General features: G+C 42.3%; 1 protein-coding gene and 1 long non-coding RNA gene across 4 annotated transcripts in view; both read left to right on the top strand.

Moving 5' to 3' along the window:
- LOC116216535 overlaps window positions 1-6,726 on the top strand; it is a 79,386-nt gene extending 72,660 nt beyond the window's left edge. The window contains exons 9-10 of the long non-coding RNA XR_004159463.1: window positions 391-474; window positions 1,385-6,726. This is a non-coding gene — a long non-coding RNA (uncharacterized LOC116216535). The remainder of the gene's footprint in view (window positions 1-390; window positions 475-1,384) is intronic.
- A 305-nt stretch (window positions 6,727-7,031) lies between these two features.
- Window positions 7,032-23,313, top strand: part of SLC7A11 (solute carrier family 7 member 11) — a 61,149-nt gene continuing 44,867 nt past the window's right edge. For 2 of the 3 annotated variants that reach the window (XR_002113930.2, XM_019614485.2), the window contains exons 1-3: window positions 7,032-11,409; window positions 13,791-13,917; window positions 17,666-17,781. Coding sequence is in view for 2 of the 3 variants with exons in the window: in XM_019614485.2 (XP_019470030.1) it covers window positions 11,139-11,409; window positions 13,791-13,917; window positions 17,666-17,781 (514 nt within the window). In the remaining variant the exon portion in view is untranslated. The remainder of the gene's footprint in view (window positions 11,410-13,790; window positions 13,918-17,665; window positions 17,782-23,313) is intronic. The other variant, XM_003205399.4, reaches the window with a different exon arrangement.

Here is a 23,313-nt window from a genome sequence, read left to right as displayed (position 1 = left end):
AACGTGACCCCTACAAATCTGGCCACCTGCCCCACAGATCCTACCCTACCGGCCCTAAAGTTCTGATGGCAGGTAGCACAGCTCAGTGGGAATGCTGTATAGGATTTGAAATGATTTTTTTAAATGAAGTAACAGTGGAGCAGTGTATGACTGCACTTATGTAAACCTTCCACCAGGTGATATTTGAAAGATAAAACCTAGGAAGGGACAATGTATGAATGGAAGCAGCCAGGCAGGCTGGGGGAGTGGCCATCAGTATATGCACACAACTGCATTTTCAACATAATTAGCTGTCTAATTGAGCATTATAATTTAACTGACACATTTAAACATGTAATTTATTTGAATGCATGCTGCTTGTAATCTGTTTATAATGTTTTTCCTCTTCAGGATGGTGTTGGACTCTAGAGGATAAAAATATATTTCCAATGAACAGAAAAATAACCAAAATGAATACATCAAAGAACCCCAAATGTGAGTAAATTTCTACAATTTTGATTTGAAGAGGAGTTAAGTAGCAGAAATGGCATGCAGGTAAAGTTAAGCAAAACCTAGCTATCTACTCAGCATAATTGTAAGTAGAAGCTGAATTTTGTTATTTTAAATACCAGGGAGGTTGTACAGAACATCATATCCTCAGGTCTTCATGCAAAGCTGACTAGTTTGCCTGGCAGCTAGGTAGGAAGGACATTTTGGTGACTGAGAGGTTTAAACTGCACATCTGTCTTGTCTGGAGCAAAGATGCATCCCTTTCTCGAGGTGATAGATATTGCCAATAGGCACAATTCAATTTGCTCAAAGAGGCAATTGAAAATGTTTGCCCTGGGTACTTCCCTCACAATCAGACCAATTTATATTTATTTTCAGGGGCAGATTCTGGACCTGAAGCTGATAGGTTCTGCCACAAGTAATCACAGAGATACAAGTTTTTCTTCTGCACTGATGATGCTGGGGTTGTGCTGATGCCTGCCTGCCATTTTGGTGTTATTTCTTGCAGTCCTTACAGCAGTGCTTTGGATATGACTGCCTCTCTTTCTATCTGAACAGGAACAAAACCATATATTCCCTAGGCTCTATTAAAATTCAGAGACCAGCCTGTGAACTGGTTAGAGAGAAAGGAGCCAAAAGTCCTTTCATCTACCCTGGTGTACTCCCTGATGAGCTGAAATATGCAGTTTCTTATGCACCTGGATGTTTATTTTCGAGGAGAAAAACAAACTAATACATATTTATTTTTGTTCCCACGATATTATTTTTACTTTCAGGCTATGTTTGCTGAACAAAATAGTTGCAGGTTTCCTTTTAACCTAATAAACTTCTGTACTGTTACACCTCATTATATATTTTGTGGCGCTGAGTTTTGAATCTGCTGCTTCAATTACAGAAACTGCCAACAGATGTGAAAATCCAGAAGACAGAGGCTGAAGCGTTCTTGCTTTTTAGCTTTGGGATTACTTTTGCATACTCTGACAGTTTTCCCTTATAAACGAGATTGGTGATAGCTACAGCTGTGGAATGCAAGAAAACTGATGCAAACTTTGCCACCAGAATTAAGAAGAGAACATTTTTTTCAAACCAGAAGTTGGCAGAATTCCTGTTTTTCTGTCTTCACCTTCCTCCTTGCTCTCCCAGGTCTGTTACTAATTATCAGAAGTGGGGAAGAGGAAGTATATGCAAGATCACAAAGAGGAAATACAAATGTGCAGGTGTTTTGCCCTGAGGAGTTACAGCTTGCTTTCTGAGAATACGTAGTAGGATTTTGTGTCGTTTGAGTTTATTGTACTCAGAACAGGATAAGAGTTGGTGTAAAAAGTTCTACCCTTGTTGTATTTAAGGCTAGGAATTTTAGCTTTGGCCTTTAGCCTAAGTGATTGAAAAGTGCATTTGTATTTATTGTTTAACTGACCAGAAAATGCACCGAGTGGATGACATGTTGGACTGTGTGGAATGGGAAGATTAATTCATTTTCAGATTGAAAAAGATGGATTTACTTATGAGGAGACTGTGAAGTTAAAAGAGATGTTTTCTATATACGTGTATAGGTCAGGCTGGGGTAGGATAATCTCAACAGATGAAATTAAAACAGAGTATGTGAAAAACTCTCCCACATCTTGGAGAGACTCACCATTCACTGTGGCTGCACTGTGTTGGTGCATTGGTTCCCAAATACCTACTTGCTTGTGGGTCGTGCAGAAGAATGGAGATTCGGAACTCATCCAGAAAAACTGGACTGGAGGAGATTAAAGGAGAGTTAGGAAGACAAATGGTTTCTCAGAGCATCATTTCTCATTTCCAGGTCTCTGACAGAGCAATTGTCAAGAGATTGGACTCCTATTTTGTCACCCAGTGTGTTCAGAATAACTTTTGTCTTGGGAAGTAATATTAGAAATATAAAGCCAAATACATTCTGTTAAGTAAAATTATTTACTACTTTGACTTTTCAGTCCTTTGTGCTGTGGTTCACGAAGGTATCCTCAATTCTTTACAGCTTACCCAGGCTGTCTGTAGAAGGAGGACGGTCCATCAAAGCTACTCTTTTCCTGCATCAGGATCTGCTGGCACTTTTTTGGTGTTTCGACTGTTAGTGCCTCTTCTTTTGTGGTGGTAAAGCTTTTTTTGTGGTGATAAAGCCTTTTCCATTTGAAAAAGGACCTACTGAGCTTAGGGCACAGCTCTCATTTGCCATTACCAGGAGAATGACCCTTGCCAGTCAGCTGCTCTGATTGTGTGCTCACAGCCCAGGCAAAAATGCTCTGAGAATTTGTTTTTTAAGAGTTGCTATTGATAGTGAGGCATATTAAAAAATTCAAATTTTCTTTTATTAGTGAATAAGGATGGTGCCTATAGAAGAATCACAGGGAAGATGAAACAGTGAAGGGCATGGATAATTTATGATGGAGCTACGAGGATCTACATGCTATGTGTGTCAAGGTCTGAGCCAAGGGCTTTAGTCCTGACTCACTGACCTTTCAGCCCGCCAGCTCAGTTGTCTCACATAAGGCGACCACTGGATGGAGAGGAAGAAGTTTGGCACCTGTGGTTTAAGTTAGCATGGTCCAGTCTACACTATACATCCTCCAGATGGATTAAGAAATGGCTGGTACCCTGGTAATGGCTATTTCCTCACTGAGGTTGCTGTTTGACTGTGCACTAGTGTGGACACACAAGTATCATATTTGGGAACAACTACATTATACACTTCGCTAATGAGAGAGAAGCAGGAGTATGTTTACTGATACAATATAGATATAATGTAGTGATTTAACAGTGACTTAACTAAGATTTGAGATGGCTGTATGCACTTGATTATAGATATTAGGGTTAAATACACACATACAGGAGACCTTCCCATTGAGTCACGATGTTCAAAGTAGAACCCCTTGCTTTCTAAAATCTTTGAACCACAGAGGGAAGGAGCCTAAGTGCAGCTGGATTCACTCCTAGTCCCAGGCTTTGTCAGTAGTTTATACCTAAGGAATTGTATGTGCACAATCAGTCCAAAATGTGATTTTGGCAAAGCTAGCAAAGCTTACAGTGAATCTAAGATATAATCTTAATGAAGCTAGCTAAACTTAAAAGAAACTATTAGTCACATTCACAAGATCTGCACTGGCAAGGCGTGTTGTCATCAAGGTGTAAGGGATCTCTGCATGACCTCAAGAGGCATCCCTACTTGATGTGAGACTGTCTTGCAGCCCCACTCAAGGAGCTCTTGGGCTGCTCACTATTTGTGGTGTAAGATAAATGGATTCACAGGCATGCTTTGCTTTTAGGTACCTTAGCTGTTGAACCAGGTGTCTGCTATCAGTTCTTTCATCCTCCCACTTTGAGACAGATTTGTGGTTGTTAATCTGTTTTAGCGAGAGTGCTATCAGTACTGTTGCTCATTGTTTTCTTGTGCAAGGCTGGGCTGGAGGAGGAAGTTGGGAGAAAAAAATCAGGGAGAGAACGCCCTCACAGTGAGGCTGGCTTAGAGCTGGTTGGTCAAGTCCTCCTCAAATGAGCAATGCTGAAATAGCCTGAGGGGCAAGCAGGACAATAAAATAGCCCTGAGATAAGCTGTTTGTTTGCTTGATACAGGTTTAATAAGCTATCTGCAGTCATGATGGATGCTGAGATCAAAGAATGAATGAGACTTTGTTCACGGAGATTTATTCTTTGCCCTGGGAAGGAGCATTGAAAAGTATGGAAAAATAAGAGAAATTTCTGAATAGCTCCTACTTCAGCTCAGAATTTATAAAGTGTACTTAAAGTGCAAGAAAAGGTGAGAACTGAAAAAGGAAAATCAAAGTAGAGGAACAATAAATGGCAAAATACCCCAGGCATACCAAACTTGTTACTGTGGTGTATGAGGTTGTGTCTTTAAATCTATATGGTTTTCAGAAAGCCAAATTGGGATACTGTACTTTCCCTAGTTTCTCTGAAGAAATTTAATAAACTGAAGTTAATTATTAGTAAATAATATCTTCAAATGATTATCTCAATCTCTCTGCTTAGACTATCTTCCTGTCAAATAAATATTTATTCCAATTTTTTTAAATTAAGCGTAAAAAAGTGTGCATCATGTAACCTAGACAAAAATTGATACAGGAGAAGGCCAGGCTTCTCCCAGCTTAAGTTTCTGTAATACTTAAATATTCATGTGATTTGCAGTATAGCATCGTTCAGTACCTTCTTCTAGTCCTACCTGGATGGACAGTACCTCTGAAGAGTATATTGTGAATGTGGAAAAGAGGAACTTCACTTTCAAAGAAGAAGCAGAAGCTGACCTCAGCACTGAGATGCTTTACCCTATTGAAATGTAGGAATAATATATGGAGCAGCACTAGTACAAACTGCTGAACTGCCTTGGCAGCACTCCAAACGACTGCTCTTTCTGATGGAGTTTTTAATACTTCAAGAAGACATAGTGTGCACATTTAGATGCCAATAAAACAATTCCCTGTAGGATCCATAGGCCACATTTCATTGCTAAATTATGATGCCAGTGTGAATGATTGACCACCAATCGCCGGTGAAGCATTTCTGCACACCCACGTTGAGTAGTGCTTTTGCTTTTCTCTGTTTAATCCCTCCTTTTGGTAAACTCTGACACTGCTTCAGCCCTTGACTGTGAAGATTTTGTCCATCTCTAAATGCGCATGTTGTGCCATTGCTGCTGATGTTAAAGAAGTGCTAACAACCTGACAATTTATTGACTGGAGCCTGACCTTGTGTTCATGAGTTGTGAGATGCTGTGGCCAGGATTTGGTTGGTCTCCAGACAAAAAGCTATATTAAATGAACCAGAGGAGAAATCCACAGATGCAATTCTGTTGCTGCATCTGGCAATCGAGAGAGGAATGAGAAGGGAACTAAAAATCCCATTACAATTATTCTTGGGTGCTTGGGTAAGAGTTTTCTGTTTCAGAAAAATCAAATAACTTTGAATCTATGCTCGATGTAGTCTAAGTTGTATGCAACAGGAGGGGAATAAGCTCATTAAACTTGACAAGAAGGAAGGGTGACCTTCTTTTGGGGTGAGTTTAAAGAATTGGAGTACAGATTAGGAAAAGTGATCTGAAAGATTTCCCTGTGGAGTGGTCAGTACACTGAAATTTTGCTCAACTTTTTGAAAACTCCCCTTTCCAAGATTTTGTATAGATTATTTTAGTAACAGGATTCAGAGGCTGAATTTCGTTGTCACACCTGTGATTTGGAATAAGTATCATTAACTCATTAAAAGGATTTCATAGAAAATTTGACTCATCATGGGAGAATGTGATTCGCGTGAAGTACAAGACCTGGCCAAATAGAGGAGGAAGATAAGTGCCCCAGCATCCTATTTCTTGTGTATATAATACAGGATAAATTGTATGAAAAATGCAGTAAAAGCAAACAGGGATTAGTTAATCGGCTAACTCTCAGTATAATAATCTAAGCAACTGTTATGTGGTTTCTTCACATTATAAGCTTTTTACCTAGTGTGAAGAATTCTCATCAAGAAAATGGAGAGATGAACTAGGAAAGAAAACCCTTTCTGTAATAATTACCTGTCTTCATTTTTTAGAAAGCCTAATTTTTCAGAAGCGGAAATTAATTTTGTTGACACACTCAGCCTAAGTGAAGAAATCTCAAGTAAAATCGCAGCTTCCCGAAGTCAACAAAAAACTTGTATTTGTGCCAGGAATCTGTGCATTTTTGACAGAAATTTACCACAAAGTTTTGATTCTTGAAAGCCATGGGATATCTCAGCGTGTGCATCCAAAAGATAAGGAAGGATAACATAGAGACTCTGAAAATTGTTGTCTCATCCTGCTGACAAGAAATGCAAACATGGAAAAATTAAGAATAATATTTATGTACAGCATTGCTTAGGCTATAATTGCATAGGTTCCAAATACGAAAAATGAGATGGTTTAAAGCACGATCCTTTATCCATGTATGTAGGGCTTCAGTAAAAATTGGCTTTTTTTCATTTGAAGTTTTCTTGCTTGGCACCAGGCATTAATGATTTTTGTCCATTTGAAAAAAAAAAATCATTAAAACATCCAACTGTTCAGTTGGAATTATCATGGTTGCAGCTGGAAATAAAGCTCTAGTAGTGAAAAATACAGGACGGATTTCTGAAAAGCTTTGTTTTTTCTTTTCTGCCTGAAAATTGATAGGCAGATATCAGCTAATTGAATCACAGAATCCTTCGAGTTGGAAGGGACCTTTAAAGGTCCTGTAGCCCAACTCCCCTGCAACGAACAGGGACACCTACAGCTGTATTAGGTTGTTCAGAGCCTGGTCCAGCCCAACTTTGGATGTCTCCAGGGATGGAACATCCACCACCTCTCTGGCCAACTCGTTCCAGTGCCTCATCACCACTATGGTTAAAAAAAACAAACAAACAAACAAACAAACAAAAAACCTCTTTCTTACATTCATGTAAAATCTCCCCTCTTTTAGTTTGAAACCATTTTCCCTTGTTCTATCACAGCAGACCCCTCTGAAGAATCTGTCCCCTTCTTTCTTACAGCCCCCCTTTAGATACTGAAAGGCCGCTATCAGGTCTCCCCGGAGCCTTCTTTTCTCCAGGCTGAACAGCCCTGGAATTGGAGATTGAATCTTTCAGAAGTATTTGCTTTCTAAACTGCTATCATTGACTGTAGGCTTCTTGGAAGCGGATTTCTATTTGCTGACTGCATAGGCATTTTGTTGGCAGTCTTTTACTGAAAATTCATGAAATAACATTTGAATTGCTTTTGGATTTCTTCTAGGTTTTTGTTTGATTTTTTGAAACCTATGAACTGGGGAACTATTTCATTCCTTCTCCTTTTCTTATTTTTTCTTTCTTCTAAAGAATCCAGCACAAAGTAGGATGCAAAATAATTGAGTAATTTGTGAGACTGACTACAAAATAACATCCCCCAGCTTTCTCTATAATTCCCTTTTTTTAACTAAAACTTTGGCTTGCAGTAGAGACCGTACCATCTTCTTACAGTTCCAGGTTTTCTTTACAACATTAAAACCCATCTTGATCTACTGGGATTTCTGTAAATGATGATGCTTTTCTCACTTAATTCCCAGTAACAGCCAAGCATTTAAATTGCTTACAGATATTTTTTTCCCAGAGTTAGTTAAAATATTTAACATTACAAAAGGAACTGAAAATCTCCAGTCACAAGTTTTTACTACTAGATAGTCTACATGAAACAAAGACTTGTAGGTATTTTGTCCTCCTTTGACACGTGAAACCAGACTACCACTTTCCTACAGAGCTGCATTCTGAGGCACATAAGCAGTTTGGGATTATGCAGAGAAGACTCAGCCCAGTTTTCTAAACAACTTTTTCATGCCGTGCCACCCACACGGAGAAGTTTGGGGTTTTCCTTGCCTCGCCATACTTCCTTTTATTCTGTGTCTTCAGTGGCTGTGGCAGTGTATGGCCTGGAGGCTTGACTTGTGACTCTTGAGATGCTTGATGCAATGAGCTGATATGCAAATGCCTGGAAGGATTATCAAAACATTCTTGTTACACCTTGAAATCAAGGAGTTTATGTGGGCTTGAGAAGTTGAAACTCAAGTCCAGACTTGATTGTTAAGGTGTGTGTGTTTGTGCCTGGTAGCATTTCTCAGGGGAAATATCCACACTGTAGCTTCTTCAGAGTCAAGGTTTAGTGGTATCCAGGAATCTGGCACAAGGCCTGCTAGTATCAACTCTGCATCAAGGCTTTTCAGCCTGTGAAGCACTGTCCTAGGGCTGATGGTGCAGTTCAGAAGGAAGCCATCTCACTGTGATGATCTCTGTTATGTTTGAAAATGTTTGCTCAGGAGAAAATGTCTGGGGAGTGAGGGGGAAAAAGAGCAAAGAGAAACAATAAAAAGCTGTGCACAATGCCAGCTGCCATCAGGGACTGAAGGTTTGTTTTCAGAGCATCATCTTTAGAAACATTGCTTCCAATAATTTCATCAGTCAGAAAATTGTACCTTTTATCTTTTTGTTCCGTTTCCAGCACAGGTTTTTATGGAAGAAGAAGCTGTTCTGAACGTCAGGCAGGTTAAGCCCCGTGCCTTTGGAAGGGCTCTCTGAAAAAGACTGAGTGCTGTGCTGTGATTGCCCAAGGATGGTACCACAGCCTGTGGTGGGCTGCAGGTGATGGATACAGGTTTGGAACGTGCGGTATACTGTGGGGCAGCAGTGGGCATTCTCAGCAGAGGATTCTCATGACATTTCCAGAAAACCACAAACTATCCCCGAGCACCAAATAAGTATTCTCTGTTCTGATAGTTTGAAGTAAGCTTTGAATGTGGGAACTTGTTTGACATTAATGGATAGTATAGAGAACTGCTGTGCACTGCAGTGCTCACTGGGAAGGCTGTGAATAGCGTAATCATGAGCAAGCTGCCAATAGTTCAGAAAAAGGGTTTTCTGCATCTATCCCTCCTTGATTATTCACACTTTAGACAGTTTGGTGGGAGTTCTACATAGTCTTAAGCTTTCCGTGCCCACCATCCTCCCTGATAGAAGCAGCAAGCAGTCTTTTCCCCGTGTGGGCGAGTGTTACTAGCGATGTCCAAAGGGCAAATGTGGATTCAGAACATTTTTGCATTCTTTTGGCTAAGGATCAAATGAAATTAGAAAGCCATTTGACTGCCCAGTGTTACTACTGATGCAGATGGCTGGGTGGCAGGGAGCTGCCTGGGGATCAGCTGAGAGGCCACTGAGCTTTGATGTGATCCTGAAGCCATCTTCCTACTGAAACAGGGTAAGCATTAGGTAAGAATGACTACATTATGCTATTAGATGTTTCAAGATGTCATGTGTCTCTTCTGTAAACAGCCTTCGGAAATGAGAATAAAGATCATCAGCCCAGCCCAGTTCTGTGGTTAATGCTTTTTCCTGGTTCGATCTGGTTACTTACTTCAGGCATTAATGATCTTGTTGAGAGACTGTCTAACAAATGTATACCAAGGGAAAACAGTTCCATGTAGTATGACACCTCCTCGTGGCTTCATGTGTGACCAGAACTGGGAGAGTCAGCTCATTTCAGAGCCAGCAGTGCTGCATGAGGAGCAGGCATGTCCCGAGGTCAGGTGCAAGCAGTGCTGAGGCAGGCAGGGCAGGATGTGTTTAGAAGACAGGCAGTGCCAGCCTGCAGTCAAAAGCTGAAATGCTTTCTGTTTTTACCTGCGTGCATTTAAACCAGATAAGCTTTTAGCATGCCTTGTTTCACCTTGGTGCAAATTATTACAGGTGAGTGATAACTGAAAATGTGAGGCTTTAAAATCACTGTAATTTTACAGCTGCAGTGTTTTAGTACCCCAGCATCTCCTGTTTCCCAAATAAATGTGAAGGCACAGTTGTGCTCAGAGCTCAGCGCCTGTTTTTCACATGATAAAATGCCGTTTTACTGCTATCTTTCTCCACCCCAATCCCGGGTTCCAATTAAACAGCAACCCCAGGAATCACTTCTTTGTGCACTGATCTGATCTGAAGCCACGAGCAGCTGCAGAAGTTAAGCTGGGCAGGATTTTTCCCTTTGGCACGTACTGCATGCCCCTTAATTAGCTGACAAGCGCTTGAAGGCTAGTGATTTTCATTCTGCTTTAGGAGAGTGTTCTTCTTTTTAAGATTTTAATTTCTCAGGTTGGAATTTGAGGAATCGGGTGGTGAAACACAAGTTTGCAGGGTCCAGCAATCCGACCGCTCTGAGGGGCTTTGTGAGAGGGAACACTTGGATTGCAGAGTGGCTGGAGACTCCCTGCAGCTCTCCTCCTGCCAGAGCATAGCATCTGCAGACAGGGATGGTGTTTCTGAAGGGGAAGTGTCACTGTCTAGTTGCTACCAACATCCCAGAAACGCCGCCTGTGTGAAAATTACTGTACTGGGGAAATAACCTAGATTTTCACCAGTCTGATTTGGGTGTGTTGCCAGGCAACACGGGCTAACGGGGGTTTGTATGTGTTCTTTAGGTAGGTGTAGACAGTTCTCATAAGCTCGCAGGTAGGCAGAGGCTGACCCACTGCAGCAGGATGAGGAGTTCAGCCCTGCATGCTGAACTTTCACTAAGAGAACTGAGAGAAAAAGCAGCTGGATCAGACCCAGAGCTGACGTATCCTGTTTGATTTCTTTTCCCCTCGCGCTCCGACATGCTTTGTGTTTCGGCAGGCTTTTGTTTCTGCATACAAGTTGCTGTAAAAAATTGGGGAGCGTGTCTGGGGGTGCCGGCGGCGATGTACTGAGCTCGATGGGCTGGGTTTCCTGTGAGGGCTTTGTTCCTCCTACCACGCTCAGGTCGGTTGTGCAACATGCCCCTACGCTTTGAGAAGAAAAAAAAAAAAAGTGCTGAGTAATGCCAGAGGTTTCTCAAATGGCTGATGCAAACCTGGAGAATTTGCATCATCATTCAGCTGGAGTAACTTGGTACGACAAGAGCTTAAATACAGGTCCACGCGGAAGCTGAGCTGGTTCCCAACGATAGGGCAGTGCCCGTGGGCAGGGTGAGGGTGCAGGTGCTGCGAGCACTGGCAGGCAGCGGGGCAGAGCAGAGCTCTACCTACACGTAGGAGCAACGCCGCCGATAAGAGGCGGCGGAGGAAGAGGCTGAGAGAGGAAAAAGCTTGTGAACTTTTTGGCTGTGCTCGCTGTCAGCACGCTGGTGACACGGTAGCATGGTGAGGAAAGCTGCCGTCGTGACAGTGTCTAATGGGAGCTACTTGCAGGGGCAGCCGAATGGCAGGTTGCCCTCCATGGACAGCAGGCAGCCGCAGGAGAAGGTGGTACTGAAGAAGAAAGTCACGCTGCTGAGGGGGATCTCCATCATCATTGGCACTATCATTGGAGCTGGCATCTTCATCTCACCCAAGGGGATCCTGAAGAACACAGGCAGTGTGGGCATGTCCTTGATGGTCTGGACAGCATGCGGCATCCTCTCGCTCTTCGGTAAGTCTGCTCAATGCTTCCAATTGGTCTGGAGGGGCAGCCGGTGGATTATTCCTGTTTTTTGTCTGATTTTCCATTGGATATCAAGGCTCAGCATGGAGCCTGAGAACCAATGGGGCTGCGGAAGGCTTTTGCTGCATGCAAGGCACAGCAGTCCACAATCCCTGTCACCCGGCGCTGTGTCAGCGCAGGTTGTGAGTGCAGGTTGTTTCTCATGGGTCCCTAAAGAAAAAAGTAAGTTCCCAGTTTCTCCCTTTAGCTGTGCTGTATGTAATATGCTGTTCTTCTGGCTTTAAGAAGTAGCTCACAGCTTGCTTGTGAGGCCCCTGGCAGCTGGTGTGCAGGGCAAAGTGTTGAGGCAGCTTTGCTTGGTTCCCTGGAGGCTCGGTCAAGGTCTCAGGGAATAACTCCCACCGGGTGTAATCTGTGTTGGTATGAGAGGGAGCAGAGCAGTAATACCAACAGCCCCTCTCCCCTGTCTCATGTTACTGCTTTTCACTTTATTCCCCGCTCACAGTGTGCCTTGAAAAATTCAGGTTGCAAGGATGAATGCAGCAGAAACAAATGCGTAAAATGAGTTTTATGGCTGGCCTGCCCATTCTGACAGTTTTTACTAATTTTGCTGTGTTTCTTTTTAACAATATTACATTCTGAGGAATGCTGGGTGGTTTGTTCTGTACACAAAGCCCCATTCAGAGCGGAAAACCCCACCCTGGCTCCTGGGGGACAGAGGGTCCATTGACCTCCTTAATGAGTTAATCTCAAAGAAGCGGAGGAACTAACATGAGTATTGGCTTTATTTAAAACAGAGACGACTTGTTTTCTGGCATGAGGTAGGGAGGACAACTAGGGGCTAACACGTGTCTGTCTAATAGGTGGAATGTGCAAATGCCACCCTGTGTAACTTGGCTCTGAGCTTAAAAGCAGCATTGAGCGTTTGGAGGCTAAGTCCACCCAAGCCAAACAGACATTTCAAGGAAGTTAGGACCTGTTCTGGTCAAATGTTAATTGTAGTGGCACAATGTGCAACATGTTTTCTTGTCCAAACATTTAAGTCCTGCCTGTAACAAAAATTCTCCTACAAAGAAACACCTCAAATTTGTAACCCTGTCGTAGGACCCTGGTCTTTAGGTGTAGTCAAAACAGAATTTGCTTAAGCATCTCCTATTTACCTTTAACTTCAATAGTAGTAATTTTCTGACTGTGAAGTAAAGTCTGTGGAAAAAAGTCAGGCTGTCTGTGCAATATGTATCAAAGCATCGTTTGGTTTCATTCTGAATCACTCCAGAGCAGGATGGCAAGAGAAAGCCTGTGAATATATATATATATATTTTTTTTTTTTTAATGTGGCTCTAAGAATTTCTGTAAGTACCTTTCCAGGAAAGCTAAAGATGATTGGATAAAAGCTGTCATGTTTTTGCAAATCCCCAAACAAAGCAAAAGAAGGAGGATGTAATGTGTTGTAAAGTCTTATGGCTTTATTGGGCTTGGTATGTGTCAGGTGGTTTTGAAAGCTGTAGTTTTCACCTTAACATGTAGCAGCCTAAAAGCAGGTGGGGAAAAGGCTTTGCATATGTTGCTGATCTGTGTAATGCTTTGTGCAATGCAGTGCTTACAAACTGGTTTTCTTGTGGCTCCTCCAAAAAGGGCTGCTTGCATTGAGCAGACCCAGTGTCCTTTTTGCCCATGGAGCGAAGAATCCACAGGCTGTAAGGCTGGATGAGGGCCATCAAGCAGCGCTAGCAGGTGGTTTGTGTAGGCCTTCATGGCTGCAGTGTGCTGTTACAGCTCTGTAATGCCTGAGGTGACGCATCATGCTGACAGCAGCCTTGAGGATCTCCTCGGGGAGCTGTTCTTTGCTGGGAAATCCAATGCTGCCCCAGTGCTGATAGAGCTAAGCCATTCCCTGAGTTTGGTGTGCATGACTTCGGGGGTACCAGTAAGGAAAATCCTCCATCTGTGATTCCTGCTTCCAAATGTGAGCCAGTTGCTTGCTCTCTCCATGGCTGAGGAGGGAGAGGAATGCCATACTCAGGCTTTCCCCCAAGGATGAGGCAGGCTTTCTGAAGCTGGATGGTGCCGGGCAATATTTGCTCACAACTGTGTGTCATAGGGCTTTGCACTGTTGGCATGATGCAGCACTTTGTGCCACACCAATGTGGGTGAGTAAGAAGCACCTTGCTTGTAAACACTTTGTGCCATGGCTTACACAAGTTCACCTGAATGACATGAAACTTCTAACCCTCTTGAAAAAAGAATATGGAGGATTAGAATGTATCAGAAGTTGTTGTGTTACCATAGCAGCTTGGTTGTTCACCTTACAGATCTTTGGAAAGTTGTTTCTGGATATCTCTTGTGATGCCTCAGTTTCATGCTCACAGGTGCCCTCTGCTATGCTGAGCTGGGAACATGCATTAAGAAATCTGGTGGTCACTACACGTATATCCTGGAGGCCTTTGGCCCGCTGCCTGCTTTTGTGAGAGTCTGGGTGGAACTGCTCGTTATTCGGTAAGTTTGTTCCTTCTCTTGTGGCACAGCATTTCTCAGTCATAATGAAAACTCTCCACTGTGTGAAGCACAAATCAAAGATATCTTGATCTATCAGCTAAGTTTTTTAGTGTGGCTGCTCCATACAATTTAACAATGCTATTTTACGTCTCATTGTTGAAACATTCAAAAAGACATATATATATGTATGTATGGAAAAAAAAAAAAATGAGATTCTACAAAAACTGTCTGTCACACAAATTCATGTTTTGATTTTGCTAAGCTTGCTACATCCGTTGATGTTAATACCCATGCCTACATGAAGTATAGTGGAAGAGGAATGTCACCTTTACATTTTCTAAGCCCAGGTGCTGGCTTTTGGAGCAGTCTCTGTTGTCTGTGGATACAGAAATAACACCTGGCACAGTTGTCACCCAGAAGATTTGAGATCTGGGTGCGCTGTGTCTTCTCTAGATGTCAATTCTGGTCCCCATCTTCTGTTATCCTGGTGTGCTGGAGAAGTCACTACAGAAATCTGGCCAAATAAAGCAACATAGAGTCCTTATGTATCTAAAATGCCCAAAGTACTGATGTGGTGTGTAAGCTTATGGTTGATACAGCCCTTGGCATTGTATAGGGAAATTGCAACAAGAAGATGCAGAATGACTAGATTGTTGCAAATAAATTTGCATAATGTAAACGGATCTTTTTGTCAAACTAAAATGTGGCTCATTTTTTAAAAGAAGTATGATTATTTTACAGTATTACTGGAACTGGAGGGCTCGTTGCTTATAGAATAGGGCAGTTCATTTGTGTGACATAAACTCAGGAATGCTGCGTTCCTGCCCTGCACCAATCAGCACTTCTTTGCCTTCTCTTCTGATACGAGCAAATGAGTCACCGATGCACAAGCCTCATCACAAATCACAGCTATGTTTACATAATATTGACGAGTTCTAGCATAGACTGTTGAATTTAAAATTGCTAACAGTGCTGACTCATTATGAAACCTTAAATCCTTATCTCATTTCCAGAGGAAATGATTGTGCGTGTTAGATGGCCCCTTGCAATCCTCCTCACTCATACGTAACCTTTGAATAAACTCCATCAAATGTGACAAAAGAGTGGATCCCTTAATCTTATTAAATGCTTTCTGAAAAGAAAACCAGAAAGAGGAAGCAGAGTTTCGGTTTTCATCGAGGGAGGCAGTGGTGTGAACATAGTTATACCCTTACACAATAATGAAAGGAGAGTCATGTGAGAAATCCCCTTGTTAACCTGCACCCTAGTAGGTGGGGGGATGCTTTTCCTAGGATGAGTACCCACAAGAAACCAGACCTTGTAAATTCCTCTCCTCGATTATTGTTTTCTTTTCTTTTGTACACACGACGGCATCCCAGGAGTGTCATCAAAACACTCTTAGTCATTGCACTCTGCCCCACACCCAGTACATAATCAGATTGCATGGGAAAGAACATCAGTGGGTCCTTTAATCATCCAACCCAAGAGGCAGCGAGGGAGATGGACTTGTTGTAACTTGTGATCAGAGCGGCACTGCCAAAACTCTGGGCACAGTTTTAGGGCTGACTCTAGCATGGCAAACTAGTTGGCTGCAGCTACCAAAGGGGCTGAGCCTTGGTGCATAGCAGTGTTATTGTCAGGAGGCTGAGCTGAACGCATGCTTTTCACTTCAGCCTTTTTTCCTCTGAACGATTGCGGGATTTTCACCCCCACAACCAAAATAAACATTTCCTGTTCTCATATATACTTAAAGCCACTATTTTATGGTCTAAGACACACTTAGCTGTGTCCACATACTGAGTAAACCATGCTAGCATTGCCTGTAGAAGCGGTCCACGCTCCTCATCCAGTACAGGTGGGAGCACCTTTTCTCTCAGGAGTCAGGTGTACCATGCACCTAAAAACAAGAAGAAGAAAAAAAAAAAAAAAAGGCAGGTTCTCAAACAAGTGAGGATGACTGAAGGAGTTGTCTGCAGCACTTGGAGCTGGTGATTGCCCACAGGTTGGGTAAGAGCGTGCTGCTGAAGAGGTGACTCATGCGCCTGCAGTGTGTGCTGCCGGCCCTCTGCCTGCCCCTGCCCGCTGGCTTTCTTCTTCAGGTTTTTTCTTTTCTCTTTGCCCTTAAATGAAAGCTGCTAATTTGCTTTGTGTGCATTTGTGAGCGCACAGCTGTTAGGAGCCTGCTGATCCTTATGATTGCAGTCAAAAGGAAAATGCCCCATTCCCTCAGCCTTGGCCTCAACTGGCTAAATGCACTGCCAGCAGCATCTCTCCAAGTGTGAGAAGCCAGGAGACTTAGCTATTTATTAAAGATATAACCTTAACGAGCTTTGTTTTTAAAAGTGAATGGTGTGGAGCTAGATTTTCCTTAAAACAAGAGGGAAAAATCCAGGTTCTGGAGGAAGGGGCTGAGGCTGAGCAGACAAGCCCAGGGAAAGCTTCAGAGATCTGTTCTTCTAGGCCACTTCAAACTGGGCAGATACAGAATATGAGAGCTGGAGGCTAGTGAGCTGCCTATGTCAGTTAGATAAGTAAAGGCAGCAAATGGATGGGTAGAACAAGCGCCCAGGCTATTGTCTGCCTTCACTTGATGTAGAAAGTTTCTTAGGAAGATGCTTCAGGTCTTTGCTCCCTGTGGCTTTGTCCAATGCAGTGTGTGATGCTTTGGTTGGGTTGTGGCTCTTTTTGGTTCAGAGGTAAAACTCTCTGGTGGGAAATCCAATTTAGGATTTCAGTGAACAATAACAACTTCTCTGCAGTATTTCCACACAGTTCTTAGCAACTGTCTTTTAGTTAAAATTCAACTGGGAGAAGTATATTCTGCACTTAAGGCATTGTTTTATTAAATGCTGTAGATTTTTCATAACAAATTTGCAGGGACTCTTGTTTCACTCAAAAATCCTTTGAGGCCCCCTTTCTCCTTGCTGTGTGTAGCAGTATGATGGAGATCAGATCCTGTGATCTGTCCAGTGGAAGGTAACATGTGAAGGCTTGTGGCAAATACTTAGCTTGCCTCAAGGAAAAAGGCTGTAGGGATATCATTTCAGATTGGGAAATGCAACAGGCTTGCCTGCCTTTCATTATGTTCCTCTGTTGTATGAAAGGGGCTTTCCGTGCTTTGAGGATTTTCCCTGCCACAATGCTGGAAAGTTGTTTGTCAATAAAAATAACATGCATTTTAAATAGTGTTTGCATTTTAGGAGATGCCATTTTCGTTCATCTTTTATATTGTCTCAGACTTTAGTAAAAGGCTTGGGTTAATTTTGTGATTCTTATTTCAGTAAAGCAGAATTCTCTTCCTCACTGAAATTAATATGCTTGTCTATGAGGGGTGAGATGTATCTCACTACCACAGTTCAGTCTTCATCAACTTTTAAACTTTTAATTTGCCTATACAAATTAAATCTGGCCATGTTCACTGCGAGCATGGCAATGAATATTTGCATTGATGCATCTCCTTTCTCTGTATGGCTGCTTCACACCATGGAAGTAGTAAAACCCCACAGGGTAAGAATTGTCACTGGCAGAATCAGAGCCACTGAGCAAAGCCAAACAGTTTCTGGTTGTCTGTTATGCTCAGAAATCTCAGCCTGTGGTGCCATAGTCACCAAAAGGGACCAAAGCTGGGTACACCTTGTGGTTCTGTGATAATAATGCTACAGCGTGATCCCAAATGAGTATTGTTTACATGCTATTGTGGATGAATTTTGTGATTTTTTTTTTTTCCTATTCTTATTTTTTGCTCTAGCCCTGCTGCCACAGCAGTGATATCTTTGGCATTTGGACGCTACATTTTGGAACCTTTCTTTATGCAGTGCGAAATCCCAGAACTTGCGATTAAACTTATTACAGCTGTTGGCATCAGTAAGTATCCGATTTTAGTTGTCAGAAAGAGTAAAGTTGATGTAAATTTAAAAAAAAAAAAAAGTTAATCAGATACTGAACAGATAATTGTTTGCTGTGAATTGTTGCAGAATGAGTGTGCATCCAGTGCCAAGGGCATCGGTGTGATTTTTTGCCTGAGTGTGTGTTTCTGAAGGTACGCAATAGTAAAAAAAAAAGAAGAGCAGTCTTTATTAATGGCAGAAAAAGATCTATTGCTAAGCCTGATTCTGTTGCCACTTGAATTAATGGCAGAACTCTTATTACTTTTGTGGAAGCAATTTCAGTCCCTGGGAGATGACGAGTCAGTGCCAGAGATACAAAAGAATGATTACTTGATTTTAAGTGCATTGCTCTACCTCTGTTTTAGCAGGCAAGCATTTGCCAAGTATGATGCCATGAAGAAATGTAGCACTTCTGACTGGAGCACAGGCAACGTGAGATCATCATCCTTAGTCCCTCACTGTCCTATGCAGTGATAAAGCTTACTGAGGCACTCACAGCTCGGGAAGCAGGAACCCAAATGACTTTGGGAGCAGGGTGAGCAGTTGGCTCGAAATGCTCATTTATTATGAGTAGATTCTTCTCCTCTTTGCAACTTTACAATTAGTGTAAAGGGATTGTTTGGGGACACCGAGAAGTAAAACATGCTGATGGCAGAAGGAAGCTAGCCCTGGGCAGGGGCTTCTTGGTATGCCTGAACAGCGTGTGAAGCTGTGTGAAATGGAAAGCACGGTCCTGGTGCGAATGAGACTTGCAGCAGTAGAGGTTTGTTTCCAGTTTTGTGCTGTGATCGTGGATGATGCTCCTCACTCTCTTTCTCTCTGTCTCACACACACACTCAGCTGTGCTGGGAGGAGCGTGCAGAGCAGATCCGAGTAATTAGTAACAGATTGTTTCTTTCAGTTCGGCCAGTGCACATATCAGAAACAAAAGGGCTGGAAAAAGGAATTAAGACATGCAAAATGATCAAAGGCATGCAGGGGACCGCTTTAATTTTGCACAATAATAGGTTCAGATGACTTTTTCTTTCTTTGGAGTAGAGAGTTCAATTGACATGGAAATTTTTGGTCTCCAGGTTACTGGGGCTTTTTGTAGGAGCTCTCTTGATAAGAGCTCTCTTCTGCCAGGAGTGTTAAAAAATCAGTGTGTGACCGCATTTCCTTCTGACTTAATTATGCACAAACTATAGGTTTCATAGGAATAATTGAATTAAGGCTTGAATTTCGAGGTCAATGACTTTTTATGGCTACATCTGTCTAAAATATTTCAGTGAAAGATAAGGATGAAACAGATGTTCAGTAACTTCAAGGTCACTGAGACAGAAGGAATGTTAAGTGAGGAGTCCATTAAAAGTGTTTTGTTAAGTGCATTGCGATTCAAGCACAATAAGCGAACAATTTGAAATAGATTTTTATTGCTTTTAATTTAATTGAAAATCTGTGTGATAAGCCGAGGCTACACAAAGTAATTAAACAAAGAAGTAACATTGCGGGGCAGGGGGGTGGGGGATAGGGGAGATACGCTGGAATAATTACACCCTGAAGGGAGATGGGAGTTCACAGCAGCCTGTTCCTATGGTGACCGAGGGTCTGTGCAGAGCAGGTAGGATGTGCTGCTGTCTCACTGAAGCGAGAGATTCTGGTAGAAAGTTTGTAATTGTGAATGGGACGGTGCTGTGACAAGCGGGGGCTTGCCAGACTGAGGCTTCGTTTTAATTCTTCGCACTGTGCTTTGTAGTGGATTTTCATTTGTGGCGGTTTTTTGATCCGATGCTACACTCTGGGCTAAGCTATCTGAGAACATACAGCTGTTATTCTTGCACCGTGAGAATTAGCTGGTGTGGTGACTGTGATGAATGTTCTGTGTTGTGCTGGTAGGCAGAGAGATAGGTGAGATTAAGATGTTGAGCTGCACAGACACATTGGAGCCCTGAAGATCTTATAATCCAATTTAACGGTGGCAAAGGTAGTGTTTACTTCCACCGGAGATTTTGTTAAATTAATGAAAATATGAGCTTATGAGCTTTTTGTCATCCTATCCACCCTCGGTCCCTTCTACCGCCTGCGTCTGCAGGGTGCTCACTATATACCTACTGCATGGGGAGGAAGGTAGTATGAAGCATCACTAACCTGTGTCCTTGAAAGAAACTTTACTTTGTAGTGTTATCCTCTATTTTCTGATCATACTACAAAGGGAAGGAAGAGATTTTGAAAAATCTCCAGGCAGTCCCCTGCCCCAAAAATGATCAGTGCATCTCTAAACAGCTCCCAACAGATGTTTGTCTGCAGTGGTCTTCACAGTTCCAGGGGTGAGTTCCTACACCTTACCCAGTGCTGTAGCCCAGTTTTTCCTGTCCTTTTCACAAGAAAGTTTTTCTTATTCTTTTTATTTTTTTTCTATTTAATCTAAACATTCTGTTCTGCAATTTAAGCCTATTATTCCTTGTGTTATATAGAGTGAATATGGAGGGCAGTTCTTCCTTTCCTCTTTCTGGTCAGCAGGACAGGTTTGTGAAGGGAGATAAGGGGGGAGCAGTGAAGTACTGCATACCAACATTGTGCATGGCCAAGAATGATATTCATGAGAGTTCCTTTTGAACTGCAACGCAAAGGTTGCCTGAGATGGATGCAGGCAGGATTAAGATGGCAGTGGCAGACACTGCTGACCCTCAACTAGCTGCAGAACAGCACTGCTTGCAGAGTGGCCATAGCTCTTTCCTCCCCGCACTGTTCCACCTCCGTGTCTCTGAGATGCAAAAGGAAAAAGGGTGTTGCAGAGAAGATGGAGATCATATGAAAACTAAAATGGAACCATGGGAGATGGTGACCTTTAAAAATATTTCCATCTTTATTCGTTATTTATAGGAGCAAGGATGTGCTGGGCATAAAGTTCACCCTAAAATCACACCTGTCCTGAGCTGTAGATGCAAATTTTCTGTTCCAGGCTATGGTTCTTTTGTCATAGGTACCTTTTTCTTTCTTACTTCTTTAAACAAAAAGTCTTCTTTGTATTTATTGCTTTTCCCAATGAAGAAGACATTTACAAAGGATGGAGACAGGCAGTGCAAAAGAAAAATAAAAATCTGCATTCAAATTTTGCTTTATTTGTATCTTTTAACTCTTTTTGTAATGTTAAGCTTATTTGTAATAGTGAGCAAGAGGTTATGCTGGGTTAACATATTGAACTGTATTGTTGATGTATAACCTGAATGGCACGCAGCCTTAAATGAGCCAGTTCTAATCTTTTCGTTTGGTCTAAATATCAGAAGTCAAATAAACAGGATTCAACTATAAAGAATTGTGAAACTGAAAGCAGGCTACCGACTCTCACATTCATAGAGTTTTTCAATTCAGTCAAGCACATTTAGGATAAAATATGTAATTTTTCCTCTCTTTGTGTTCGGAGGTCTGCCAAAAAGACCTAATTACCCAAGTCATGTCTGCTAGACAGAAGCCGTATCGTGCTTGGAAATCAAGGTCAGCTCTACAGATCTGTCAGGGCTTGCTGGCAGATACTCTGGGAATTTTTGTTGGCATCAATTGTGGATGTACATGGGAACCAATAGCTGCTTTTTCTGCCTTCACGGCAGATGCTGTGGACACTGCTCTCTCCTGCTGACAGTTTTCAGACAAGTGGTTTAAATTAAGACATCACTTGGCTGTAGGAAAGGCAAAAGCTGCTCCGATGGGTGCTTTTGTGCCTCCTGTGACTTCATTTTAATTGATGCATTAAAAGCCACAACCGAAGGATACTTTTTGCTTTGAGTAAATGCCTTGACCCTAACAGCCTGACAAGTCAGGGGAAGGCAGCTCCCTTGGCTTCCCGCTGAGGCAATGGTACACGTATTCCTAAAAAGTAGGCCGGGATGCTTGCTGCTGCTTCTCCCATCAGATGTTGTTATCCATTTATAGCTGTGGCTGTGTGAAGGGTAAGGATTGTGAAAAGCAACATGATTAGTGTTACCAATTGTTCACAAACCCTGTTTGTTCTCTCTCCATAGTCCCCTAGATTAGCATTCATCTCACTTTTAGTTAGGTATTTAGTTATAGCCAGTTGCCTCAGCTCCCTGTAAAATTAGTGAGGAAAGAGGGGGGAGAGGGGGATATCCTTCCTGAAGGCAACTGTTCTCTTTGCTAGGCGTCTGAAAGATGGGTGATTAATCATCCTGTGGAGGTAAATGTCTTTTCACAGAGGATGCTGACAGACCAGCCACCTGACTTTTAGCTAGCCAATTGTGAGGTGAGTCCTGCTTTTACTGTCCTTTTGTCTGTGTCCTTCTGATCTTTGCTCTGATCCTGTATCAAAATCTCTGCAATCTTGAAATATCTCTGCAAGATCCTATTTGTAGAAGTGTGCTGTTGATAATGACTACAGACCCAAGATAAAATTTCCATCTTCATTTGTGCAGTTGCCCAACTCTGCAAGGGACTTGCTCTTCTGGAGGACCATCCAAACTAATGGCACTGTGCACTGGACTGGCTGAAAGCATAGCCTTCTTTTACCTTTCCAGTCAAATGAAGATCCTTGCTGTGTCCATTTTGCTTTCTCCATTTCATTAAGAAACCTCAGCTGAAGCACTCTGCTGGCTTGAGTCCACGGGCAGGGATGGGAAAAGTTTAGCAGCCTGCTCATGTGGAGGTTGTCTTCACAGAAACGTTGTCTAGGTGCTTTTCTTTCAAGCCGCTGTGGCTCTTAGGCAGATTTGTGGTTTGTGATTTGTGTGCGGCTAATGAGCAAGCAAGGTGATGAGTGGATCAAAATTAGTGTTCATTCTAGTTTGCCATCTGATGACATTCGCATATGTGTATCTGGTGGGTGGAAGTGATGCATTAATGACACTCGAGGAGGGTGAGGATGCTCACATAAGCTGTTCTGCCACAGGTCAGGTAGCAGACTGATTGCTGCAGGGGTCTTGAACTCTGAGTTTGCTAGATGTCAAGCCACAGATCTTTTCCTGAGATTGGAACTCTTAGGTGACGTTTTCTCATAGTCCAGTCCCTTCCTGGGTTTGTTCTGTGAAGTAGAAAAAGGCAATATAGTGAACTTTGCAAGAAATCTGAAAAGAGTCAGTGCTTGTTTATGGCATGGGATTTCTTAATAGCTTAATCACTGTTGGTTAAATAACTATGTTAATATACATGCTTGAATGACAGCTGTTAGCCATTTCTACCCTATTTTCCTGGTGATCAAGCCTTAAGAAAGAGGGGGTGCCTCACTAAGCACTGCTATTCGGCAGTGACTTAAGAGGAGCTTTCAAAACATCTCAGTGAGTGAACTTACATCAAAGTAATATTGGGAAAGTAGAGCAATGAGATGGGCCCCATAGATTTTCTATTTCCTGCCAAATACACACACACAAGGATTTAATAAACCAAAAAAGTGTTTGAGTCTCATGTGAGACTGTAAGTCCAGGTGATACTTCTGTGACTCAGAAAATGATGTCTCAGTCTTAAAATATGGTAAAATACAGAACTGGAAAAATATTGTGACCTTTAAGATCTTTTTTTTTTT

Source organism: Meleagris gallopavo, chromosome 4 (assembly GCF_000146605.3).
Source record: "Meleagris gallopavo isolate NT-WF06-2002-E0010 breed Aviagen turkey brand Nicholas breeding stock chromosome 4, Turkey_5.1, whole genome shotgun sequence".
In the NCBI taxonomy this organism is placed as follows: domain Eukaryota; kingdom Metazoa; phylum Chordata; class Aves; order Galliformes; family Phasianidae; genus Meleagris; species Meleagris gallopavo.
The sequence above is the reverse complement of the archived record's forward strand: the minus strand, read 5'-3'. Positions and strand labels throughout refer to the sequence as shown.